The sequence below is a fragment of the Magallana gigas genome, chromosome 10 (genome assembly GCF_963853765.1).
Source record: "Magallana gigas chromosome 10, xbMagGiga1.1, whole genome shotgun sequence".
Classification (NCBI taxonomy): domain Eukaryota; kingdom Metazoa; phylum Mollusca; class Bivalvia; order Ostreida; family Ostreidae; genus Magallana; species Magallana gigas.
This window is the reverse complement of record NC_088862.1, coordinates 34,986,277-34,998,951: the sequence shown is the minus strand read 5'-3', so window position 1 is coordinate 34,998,951 and position 12,675 is coordinate 34,986,277. Positions and strand designations below refer to the sequence as shown.

Genomic DNA, 12,675 nt, shown 5'->3' with positions numbered 1-12,675 from the left:
TAAGCGTTCTGTTGATTAAAACTTTTGGACAGTTCCGATTTCTGTTATTTCCGGCGTCATGTTTTCATGGCAGCAAAATGCGACTTGTCAAATTTTGTAGAATTTATGCGTGTTCTGTACCATGTTTTAGTTAACGGTGTCATGTAAACCAAGAAAAATGTCGAATACGAGGAACCCTAAGGACATACGCGGGATGGTGACCAGCAGTGAACGGGTAACTGCTTTCGATATGGTCGATGTCCACTTGGTCGACAGTAAATCAAACAAGAAGGTGGTCAGATCTACCTTGAACTTATTTAGTTTTGTTTGGGGGAAATTATAACATAATGTTTAATGTTTTGATCAATTAATTTGACTGTAAACATGGTAAATATATATCGATAAACACAGTTTGATCATAATAATAAAAATTCATTGTCAACGTGAAATGTAGGGCTAATGATGCATGATGAATCATATTTTTAAGGTGCTCGATAATTGGTACATGTAACAATGTTGAACAAAGAGATAGCTTACATAGGCAATCCTTGTTGTTCAATCATATGTACGATATGTTTCTTACTTGATTAAATATTGTTAAGCATTATAAAAGAATATTGCAGGTGAAATGTTTGTGAGCAAGATATAGAAAAAAAAATTATTAAAAAAAAAGAACTACTACTTTTAGAGCTTTTGTGTGGACTAGAAATCTAACTAACTGAATAATTGGATCATAAAGTTATGCATGTATGATTTTTATTTTAGGATGTAGAGGACATGAAAAGCAATTTGGATAAACTGAAGAATCTGTCTGAAGATGACAAGAAAGAGAATGCCATGCTGCGATCTCGAATCGACGAACAATGTCAGCTGATTATGATCCTTAAACAGCGAGCCGATGACGTGCAAGGCAAAACCTCCACCTTGGAGCGAATCAACAAAGAGTTGATTGAATTCAGAGGCAATGCTCAAGAAATGTTAAACGCAGAAATACGGAAAAATACTTTACTTGAAAAACGCTTCGATGAGCTTGCATCAAATCATCAGGAAATGATTAAAATCAAGGACGAATACAAGCGCTCCAATCAAGAACTCCGACTTGAAAATTCTCGGCTCAGAGACGAAAATGCTAGATTGTTTTCTGGTGCAATTGTCGAAAAAGACCAACTCATTGCTGATTTGGAAAAGAAACTTGCCAGTATGAAGGAACAAAATAGTTCTCAAGAACTGAGACAGAGGTAATTCTATCATATATACACATTGTATACAGTATCTACAAAATACATGGTTACAGTCTTATTGAGAATAATACGTACCCTTTACCATATCACAGCCAGTAACAGCCCGAGACTCCAATATCAGCCCGAGGGATGATATTGGTCGAGTACTGATACAGGGTTTGATATTGAAAAGGGTATTTATTATTATATTTATTACATACTTAGTAATAAAAAATTAAAAAGGCATCAACTTGAACAAATTGATTTTAAATATTATTTGAAAGTAGTCTGTATATGTACTAAATAAAATATAAGATCTTGTTGTTTTACCAAACATGTAGCTACAGAACCGAAATTTCCTAGTGTTTTGAAATTAACTGCTCCAAAACATAAGTTTTCAACTGCATTTAAAATGTCGACGTAAGAAATGTTTTAGTTTCCTTAAGCTTCTGGAAACATGCACAAATGCCGAAACGGAAAAAAGGCAGAGGAGTTCCTCAAGGGGTGTGATACGGATCCGTATCAGCCCTAGGGCTGATAACCTGTATCAGTTCCGGAGGCCGATATGAGTTTTGGGATGTGATCTTTATCAGATATGCAAAATCTGTATTTATTACTAAGTATGTAATAAATAACAATATCAGGGTGAGGGTAAGGTCAAAATATGATAGCAGGAAATGCTTGTGGAGCCTTCTTTATATTTTGACCTTAGCCCAAATATCACCTTAGTTAGTTATATTTCAAGACAGTTAACATTGTTTTGATAACCTTTTAGGTGCATTTCTGCAGTTGAAACTATGACACCATGGTGTTGTCAAATGCTGCAATATAGCTGATGTCACAATACATTTGAAAATCAGACATGCAACAGTCTATTTTGGGGCACTGCTCAAATATAACTCACATTTAGTTGGTTACCTTGCTTGATGAATAATAAATATGAATTAATCTAAAGTGCCAAGTTCTGATGAAAATAATTGATAACTAAATGCTTCTACTTGGAGAGAGAGTTGAAGCATAATCAACTGTAGGTTTTCAATAATCATTGAAATAATGGTGTGCTGGTTGTCTAAGTTTGAAGTCTGGTTGATTGACAATTTGACATCTTAAAATGAAATAATTGCATCCTGATTTTACATGTTACTGCCTTCCTATAGGCAAAGTATCCAGGATCTGAGAGCCAAGGAGCAGGAGCTTCAGAGAGAGGTGGACCGCCTCCAGGAACAGTATAGGACTGACCTCAAAGCCCTGACCTCTAAACTGCAGGACACAGAGGAAAGGTTAAAAGGTCAGTATTATAGGGTCAAAAGGTCAGTCCTCAAAGCATTGACCTCTTAACTATAGGACAAATAGGAAAGGTTAAGCAGTCAGTATCAGCAGGTCAAAAGGAAAAAATGGTCGGTATCAAAGGGTCAAAAGGTGGGACATCAAAGAATTGACTACTAAACTCTAGTAACAGAGGAAATGTCAGATTTATTAATAGGGTTTAAGGTCAGACTTGTGGGTTAAAAGGCTTAAATATTAAGTCAGAGTTAGCAATGTATGAGATCAGTTATAAGGGGTTTTCTACAACAGGTTTTGCTGAGATCAAAAAGATGGCACTGTCTCAAAATGTTCTTTGAAACATAAAAGCCTCGCTTAACTCATTGGCTTTTATATCAAATTCAAAACACCATTTCTCAACCTCGGAGATTATTTTGCAACATTCACAAAAATTCATATTTTATTTCTTGAATAATGTTGTTATTACATGTAGTACTATATATAGGGTCAGTATCGCAATAAATAAGGTGACTATTACAGTAAAATACACTCAATTACTGTTTGATATTTTACAGTTTAAAAAAAACTGATTATAATTTAATTGCTCATCTGATTTTGATTTACTTTTATTAACACAGGTGCTAATTACAAGCTGCAGAATCAAATGGATGACAAGAGGTCTGCAGATCTAGAGTCTCAGACCAAATTACAGTCATTGGTGAAGGAGAAAGATGAGTTACTGGACCTAGCAATGCAGAGAGGGAAGATAATACAGGTAAAGCATAGACATAATGAAGATAAAACATAGACAATACATGTAAAGCACCATGCTTGGGGGGGGGGGGGGGGGGGGGGTAAACTACAGGTATAGCACAGGTAATAGGATAGAAAGCCATACAGGTACATGTAACACACACTGAAAACATGCATACTTATTTTTCTCAGTAAAATTTTTCTCCTTTTTTATATGGTAATGAAATGCTTAAATTTTACAATATTATCTTTTTTTTTAACTGTAGAAAGAACAAACAGAAAATAAGAGACTGCAGAAAAAGGTGGAGGAAATGGAGAAATCTGTTCGTAGCATGGAGGATAAGTTTGAGTAAGTATATAGTACGGAGGAGAAATCTGAGTCTTAATGACATTCCTTTTAACGCAACCAAGTGTGTCTCTGTGTTCTGTTTCGACCATGTTGATTGATTACAAAATTATAATATTGGAACATTTAATTATGATGAAAATAGGATAAGAGTTTCAGATAATTTTGTATTCTATTGTTCTATGACTAATTGTATAACTTGCAAGCAATTGTTAAATGGTTAAAAAAATATTTTATTAATAAGTGAAATAAAAGTTCCAGCATTTGACCACCACAAATGATGATTCATTAAGTCAGAGGCAATTTACATCTTATGAATTTTCGATTCCACAGTAATATTGTATAATCATTTGATCATCTATATACTATATAGTAATAGAAAATGAACACACATTAATATTGTATAATCATTTGATCATCTATATATACTATATACTAATAGAAAATGAATTAATTAACACACAGTAATATTGAATAATCATTTGATCATCTATATACTATATACTAATAGAAAATGAACACACAGTAATATTGTTTAATCATTTGATCATCTCTGTACTAAAAAAAATGAACACATATTTGATTGGAATGCACTGTTATTTCTTCTAATCTCCTGAACTCTTAGATTAACATATGTATTATATCTTTCTGAACTTCTCTGGATTTATAAAGCTGTAAGCAACCCACATTCATGTACTTTTAACACATTCATGACTTGAATTCATTTCACTGTATCACAAAGCATGCTTTTTCTTAGCTCTTGCATTTTTAGGCCGTAGTTATTCGTTATTGGTAAAACTTGTTTTCTATATGTCTGGACTTTCTTTGTAAGCATCAAATCAATAAAGCTTGTGTTGAAATATTGAGGTAAGGTTTGCAATACATGTATTAAGAAAAATATCCTACTTAAGGTGGAATGGAAAACTTGTGGATATTAATGTGGAAAAAAGTACATTGTAATCAAAATACTTTGAATTCACCAATTTAGAATTTTTAACTTTTATGATATATACACAGTTAAAGCACATAATACATAGTTCACAGTCCATGTGTTATTTTTTAATGGTAGATACACATGCATGAGTTTCTTTTCTTTTTTTTATGATGAAAATAAAATAAAATTTCTTTTGTTCATGCATGTAATGTTAAGTAAATATTTTGAAAAAAGGATTGATTAGAATTATCTTTTATCAAGTACATTGTGATTTATAAATATGATTTGATGTTTTGCAGAAATTAAATGGCTTTTATCAGTGTTAATTAAAACCATTATGATAAATCATTTAAAATCCTTTTCGGTGTTATCCCTCTAGTTATTCAAATTTAAAGGAACTTTCATTTACTTTTTAGCATCATTGATGAATTATAATTAATCCGTAGAAATTGCTTTTGATATACCATGAATGTTTAGTTTTTGTTTTTTGAAAGAGTTAATTTCAACAACAATCAGTTGAATGTCAAAAGTTTTTGGAAAGAAAAATGAAATGATATTTAATATTTGTTAGTTTGGATCAAACATTAAAATAGAGTTCATGTAATATGTTCCACTACATGGCTTTTTAAAAAAATTTCTTTCAGAAGAGAAGCAGCCACGGTTAATTCTAATTTACAAGTTCGAAAGTTACGTGATGAGCTGAGCTCCGCGGAGACTCGATGTCAGGAGGTCATGAGGGTGAGTCTGAGAGCCCAGTGTGTACACGTTTTCACTTATTGACATAGAGATGGCCACTGGCATGTTCAGGGCTGCGTTTTACAAAGGAACTTACGAATTACGACCAAATTAATGAATGCTAATTAATCCCAAACTTATCAATGCTCTATTCGAATGGCTGTAGAATATATTATGGAAAATAATATAGTTGTAAATAAATGGTTTTAGTTTAATTTTTTTTTATTAAAGACCATCCTATGAGACTGAAAACATTTACAACTTTGTCGTAAGTTCTTTTGTAAAGCGCTGTCCAGTATCTTAATATGTATCACATGTTGACAATAGGTTGTTCAGTAATTATAAGATTGACATTGGTTTCGAGGGGTATAATATTGTTGACTGGTCCCTCACTTGTTAAGTCTGTTGGTCCTATTGTATTGTAGGTGCAACAACTTTTAAACTTCGTAGGTAGTTAGGACACAATGTGTAGATGAGGATATTCCTATTCCATTCTTTTTCTTTGAACTTAATTCGGCCCTTTAAAATTTTAAATTTAGAATTTTGCAGGCCAAGTATTGAAAATAGTCAGGAACAAATCAATAAGCTTAACTCCTTCTTAACCACTTCATGGAATTTAGTGAAACGTTGTAGTCATTTAGGACACAATGTGTAAATGTGAAAGTTAAAAGGCCATTCTGTAATTTTTTTGGAATTTTGGCTCTTTTGAACTTAGAATTATGTTAGTTGTTTAAGGAATCGATTTGCATACTAGTATGCTTTTTGCAAGTTATGCCTTTTATCTTATTATTTTGTGTATTTAATGCATATCTTGCCATTCATTATGTGTGTGTCATTGTCAAGTAGTGGGGGAGCGTGGGGTAAAAAAAAGTTTTTAATCTCCAATGTATAAGACATAGCTTGTCAAATTAACTGTAAGTTGGAATTTATCTGATCTTACCATTCGTTGATGATATGGTACTTTTTAAAATTTGTAAAAGAAAGGAGCAGATATTGGACCATTTCCATTTCAATTTTATAGTCCTTTAAAATAGCAGCCAGTACTTACATGATTGTTGTTTTAGGTATTTTAGCCACAATATGTTGAATCCTGTTTCATATATCAAAGTTTTCTATATTCAGTTTTTCATTTATCAGTAATGATCAAAAGATTGATTTATTAATTGATATAAAAATAAAATGTGAAACTTTTAAGTCATTTTTTAACTGCAATACAGTTTTAATTTGTTTTAATTTACAGGATTTTGAGGCTTTCAAGAAATATTCTAACACGCTTCTACAGAAAGAAAAGGAGATTAATGAAAGACTAAGACACTTAGCAGAATGACCTCTCTGGTTGAAGGATATAGTTATTCCCCTTGTTGATGGAATCTTAGGGAGTTATCTCTCTTATACAAAATGTGGGAAAAATGACTTTAACTTAAATCATTTCCCTTATTTTCAACTGGATGACTTATTCCACCATTTAAAACCATTTTAAGAGAACAGTTCCAGTAAATTGAAATGTGCCTGTATATGAAAATAAATGTATATGCAGATTGATAAAGCCGAACAGTGTAATTGGAAATCCACATGTCACTGTCTATAAAGGTATATTAATATTTAGGTGAATATTTATGCTTCAAGATTTTGAATTCAGACATTTAATCTGTTGTAGAAAGTTATGATGATCAGATTATATTTAAATCTACATATAGATTTGTCTACCAGATTTTATTTATTCTAGCAAGAAAATGTTGATTGTGACATTGACTCAATCGTTTGATAAATGCCTGATTTATTTTCACCTGAGAAAATATTTTACATGATGTAATTGTTGAGAAAAGAATGATCTATGGTGCCAATGGTCATATATTGCAACTTTAACTGCACATACTTCTGTAATGGTTCCCATGTTTACTTTATTGCATGATCTGAATTGATTAAAATTTAGTAGTTCTAGTTTTGGTTTTCATTTATTAAAAGGCGTTCTTTCTCTCCAACTATGTTTGAGTTGAATTGAATACGTCTCATTATATGCAAAAACAAGACCAAATATTCATTATACTGCTGATTTGATATTAATTTGTTGTGATATTGTTATACACAATTTTTAAATAAAGACTGTATATAATAGTAGAAAAAACTGTTCTTTAATAAATGAATGTCAAGGTTTGTACATTGTATTTATTTACAGTGTTCCAATTTTGTATAAAATTGGACTAGAAGCAAATATGAACATGCTGTGCTGTTATACAAAATATCTGACATTCAGACAAATGCCTAGTATGTAACTGCTGATTGTATAGCTATAATTTATTATTTTTTTGTGATACACCATGCATGTACTGTCATATATTGTACGTGATTAACACAGTTCCAGTAACTAATAAAATGAATTCATGTCAACAATATTTATCTTATGTTCATATGGAGAAAAACCCATGGTAACCTAATTATTCAATGTATTTAAGGTGGTATGGGAATCTGTCAGAATTGATGTGGATTAAAGTACATTAAATTATTTTTACCAACTTAGAATTTTCAAATTTCACAATATTTCACCAAAAATCGTTTTAATTATTTTTTTGAAAATTAAGGTAAAAACTTTATAATCCCCAGCAGGGTTTGAACTCATGACTTACAGCAGAGACATAAATAACATGTTATTCATGTCTCTGCTTACAGATTCGAAGTGAAACCTCCAACCCACAGCGCTACTCTGCTAGGTAACAATTATGAGAAAGAAAATTTGGAAACTAGCTCTTCCAACAAGCTGTTGGAATTACCATTGACACCAATTCATGTCATTGTTAGCAGACCTTTTTAACCGGGTTTTCCAACGGAAAAATCCGGTTATAAAATGGTGAAAATGGCGGGCGGGCGGCTGCCTAAAGGGTACCCTCATTGTACGGATAACTCCTCCTACAGTTTTCAAGAGAGAAAGTTGTTCTTTTGCAGATCAATTACCAGCTTTTGAACTTAGTATTTTTTGGCAAAATATTGCATATAGGGTACCCTCATTGTACGGATAACTCCTCCTACAGTTCTCAAGATAGGAAGTTGTTCTTTTGCAGATTAATTGTACATATATCAGAGGTGTGCATATGGCTAGAATTTTGATTTCTGATTAATAAAAAAAATACTAGCTTTTGAACTTAGTCATTTTTTGGCAAAATGTTGCATATAGGGTACCCCATTTCACTGGATATGGGTTGACATGGATTATGGATACAGTTCACATAAAAGAAAACCCGGTTTGCTGCCACATTGAGAGTTTTTCACTTGTTCTATATTAATTTCATATGAAGCAGAATTTTTTCAAAAACTTGTACGTTAAAAAATGAATCCCTCGCTGTGGCCTTCAACTCAACAATAGGGTATATCGACGACGTACATGTATTATTAATTAACAATTGTTACCTCCATACGTCGACTCGATATATTCCAGAGAACTTGAAATAAAAGATACCAAAGGGTCTGAATCATCTTTTACATATTTAGATATTTTACTGGAAAGGGATGATACAGTTCTAAGTTCTATAGTCGATACAACGCCCTTGTTAGGAAATACAATTTTCCAATAGGTCGCTTGCTGACTGACGTTTTTTCATACCAATTGTTAGACCGCTATTATTTACCAAATTATCTGGGGTTTTTTCGTATTCCCGATTATGACAAAGAGCACACGGCATGTGTGACCGGTCTACAGAGGATGCTCTCTCCTTCATGGCACCTGATCCTACATGTACCTCTAATAGCTTTTAGTTTGGTCCATGATTTTTCAGCCCTTTTTTGTATTTTTTCTGTGGAATTATAGATTTGAACAATATCCGTTATTACCATATGTCATTGAGGAATTCGTCCCTAAGAGTGATTGACATAAACGTTTTAATTTACGTCTATTGATTAACTATCAATACTAGACCACGTTCGTGTCCTTTAACGACGAATTATAATTTGAAACTCAAAAAAGCATTTATTTGAAAATCAAACTGTTGTGTTTGTCAATATCCAAAATATCAATTTATAGGATAAAGATACCATTACCTAGCACTTGAACGAAGGGTTTGCTAGGCGAGCAAGTAATGCTAACACTGCGCTTTATTTTTAGACGGTGGCTATTTATAGCCACTGTCTATTGCTACGGTCCTGACCGGAAGGGTATTTCTCACGGGGACCCTAGCGGATAACGAACGATAACTCTGTTAGGTACATGTATGCAGTGTTTTATCTACGCGTCGATTTCAGTATGAGAACTCATTTTAATCTTATCAGATATTTTAAGCATTATAGCTGCTAATTATTTTGTACATACATTTAAATAATGTATGAAATTGGGTTTTATTTTAAATGAGCCGTTACCCTATCTGCTTACGCGGTATTAATAATATTAATTAAGGCTCAAACTGCCAGTTTTGACGTTTAACTCTGTATCAGGACTGCATATAAACTATATCACTGCGATAATTGGTCAAGAGATCTCACAATAATTGCTTCTTGTTTTTTATGATATAAATAATTGTCAGAAACACACTATTTAAACTGGTTTGCCATTTCATATTTCAGCAATTATGCTTCATCGATAAATTCAGCCATTTTCAACGCATTAGTTTTAGTTGAGCAGTATATTTTTTGTTGTTGAAGCTTATTCCAAAGAATTCACAACAGATACTCACAATGAATATTACATAATTAAATTACATTTTATTGAACTTCAACCGATCAATGGCACAGTTTCTTCTACAAGTGTGCATGTGTTTTCAAACACACAAAAACTTTAAATTTACGATACAAATGTGTTAAATTTTCGACTGACCTGTGATTTACAATGTACCTTATTTCGTACCTCACTCAGTCTGTAGAAACATAAATTTTATTACAGGCACCTCAATATTCATCAGACAATATTTACTGCAGATGTTGACGCTTTACTTGCTGCTGACTTTCTCTCAAACACGCTAATCGACGTCGGATTGTAAAATTCACGTGCAAATCGAGTCCCCATTTTAAATGTTTATAAACTACATTTTACGATGTTTCAAAGATTTTTAGTTCAGATTTTTTTTTACATATGCTGTAAAACGTCTTGTGGATTTCACGGCGTGTCAGCTCGTCTATCTCTAATTTGCAGCAAATGCTAGCTTTTTTGTGAGAAAAAACATGCGATATTCCATATACATTTATGGTACATAATGAACGGTAATGTAAGAGAGCATCTTTTCTTTGGTTTGGGGGCATTTTTTCACTAACAGATAACATTATTTACATATGTACGTAAACATCGCCCCGTTTGTTCTCAAATGATTCTTAATTCGCGAGTACAACTCTATTATGAACTTTCTTCGACATTTGTTTCCAAGTGTTAGCATCATTTTGTCAACATGCATTTACAAATAGGCGGGCCTATATAAATGCGCCAGTTTGTTGCGACTCACAATTGAAATACACACCGGTTAGAAAGTGTCATCACTTAACACAATGCTACATCGGCCGTAGCGTATACATTCATGCTATATTTGCGATAAATAATGAAACATGAAGGCAAAAAAATGTGCTTCATAGATGACTGTAGAATTCTGCTGAGCTACAGAAATATAGCTTTCCGAAAATATTGCCGGGATTTGCGAACCCTAGATCTATTGTTTAGTACATGCAAAGAATAAAATCAAAGAAGATAGGCGAATAAGGCGTGTAAAATGCCCATATGAGGAATGATTAGATACGGCAAAATTAAAATATCATTAAATCTGATACTTTTTAAAAAAATAATTAAAAACAATGTATATTTAACGTAACATCGGATTGTAATCTTTAAATATTTTAAATATACTTACAATATATTGATTTAAACTGGCGTATGCGTGTCAAAACCTCCTAATCGTGTAATTTTTATAACTTCAATTCATTTTCTTTCATAGAGTGGGTCTGAGCTCAATATTTTTTTTTTTTACAGTCTAAATGTGGTTTAATGGAATTTAATAAACCGATTGGACTCAACAAAAATGTGGAGAGATGACCCACTACAGTTCAAAAATGTCATTTTGTAGCTCAACAATTGAAAGTTTTAGAAATATAATACAAGTCCGAAAATTCGTGGTCATAGTCTCATATAGCATTTAAATAACGCACTTTGTTGTGAATGAAATGGCTCACCATGGTTAGAGCACCATCCATTAGGAAACTTTATAGAACTTGGGTTCGATACCACCAAAACTTAAAAATTTATTATTTTTTTCTTATCTTTTTGAAATATTTCAAACTGAATATAGTTAGAAATTACCATTTTGTAAACTTGCATAATAACATATCAAATATATTTAATTGAAAAAATGCTAAATTTGAAATTGTATTTTACAACTAAACCAAAAGGGCAGTTGCGCCATCTTATCCCCCCCATCTTCTTTATATACACAGCTGTACGGTCAGAAAAACGTGCGTTCAGCTTGAATTTTGTTTGTTTGGTGTTTTTAAAAACTTATTTTGTATAATTAATCAATATTTGTTGTAAGTTTACTAGAAAAGTTTAATGTAGCAAGTAATTTATGCGTGTTAAAGTGTACTGAGAAGCGATAAAATATACATGTGACTTTCCCGAATTCATTCAAATAGTTTGAATAAATCTATAGCTATATACAATAGAACAAATGTTTAAAACGTTGATTAATGAAACTGCCGCGACCGAATGTTGTATGATATTTTTTAAAATTTTCATTCACTTTCGTTGTGAGCAAATGGAAATAATCCCCTAAAGTCGAAGATAAAATATTGATTTACTCTTCTGTTTCATGATGACGTGCATTCCAAAAGCAATGCCAGTTTTATCAAACAGGTTCTTGTAAACCCATTCCGTTTTCTTTACACCTTAATGTATTAACTGACTATGAGGGAAAAAAAAGCAAATGTGATGATCCACAAGACTGCAACTTTTTCCCCGTGAAGAAAATGAGGGAAAATGCTGTCGAGAGGGACAATTAATATACTATATGTATGCCCAAATAGTTAGTAAAAATAAGTATTTTATCATACCAAAGCTTTATTTGTTCTCGTTACGTTGAGAAATCTACAATATATTTAAAGCACAATAGTCCAATCCACACTTTTCAAAAGTTGTTCCCATTTGCGGGGCCAACCCAAAGGTCAAAAAGGAATAAACCAAAATTCCCCTTCTTCAAACAATCAAATATTTGGGCGTACTGTGATGAAATCGCTTTGGATTTGATTTATTCATTCAATATGTGGTGGCAACCATTCAAACGGGGTTTTAATGTCAACTGATATAGATACAAACATATTGATACAAAATATATATACAAACTTCTATACGACAAAGACTACTGTGATAAATCTTTGGGTCTTTCCCAAAAGATGACGACCAAGAGACACAGCATTTGTAAAGTGTAGAGTGAGATCACAGCTACGATTTCCACAGAATTATCCATGTAGGAAACTCACGACTAGTTGTG

General features: G+C 32.4%; 1 protein-coding gene across 2 annotated transcripts; it reads left to right on the top strand.

The window, feature by feature from the left end:
• Nucleotides 1–24: 24 nt before the first annotated feature.
• LOC105334831 (coiled-coil domain-containing protein 89) lies at nt 25–7,621 on the top strand. Of its 2 annotated transcripts, none has more exons than XM_034453886.2 (7): nt 25–214; nt 745–1,217; nt 2,357–2,487; nt 3,101–3,237; nt 3,482–3,564; nt 5,140–5,233; nt 6,471–7,621. In XM_034453886.2, exons 1-7 carry the CDS (start codon nt 158–160, stop codon nt 6,555–6,557), a joined length of 1,062 nt encoding a protein of 353 aa, XP_034309777.2. In that variant the 5' UTR covers nt 25–157; the 3' UTR covers nt 6,558–7,621. The 2 variants fall into 2 exon arrangements, with proteins under 2 accessions (XP_034309777.2, XP_034309776.2); XM_034453885.2 differs by having other exon boundaries at nt 26–271.
• The last annotated feature ends 5,054 nt before the right edge of the window (nt 7,622–12,675 follow it).

Excerpts from the sequence above, each read along its gene's own strand:
- LOC105334831 (XM_034453885.2), top strand. The coding sequence starts at position 158 with ATGTCGAATACGAGGAACCCTAAGGACATACGCGGGATGGTGACCAGC. Across the intron at positions 272-744 it reads ACAGTAAATCAAACAAGAAG|GATGTAGAGGACATGAAAAG; the intron begins GTGGTCAGATCT and ends TTTTTATTTTAG. Across the intron at positions 5,234-6,470 it reads GATGTCAGGAGGTCATGAGG|GATTTTGAGGCTTTCAAGAA; the intron begins GTGAGTCTGAGA and ends TTTAATTTACAG.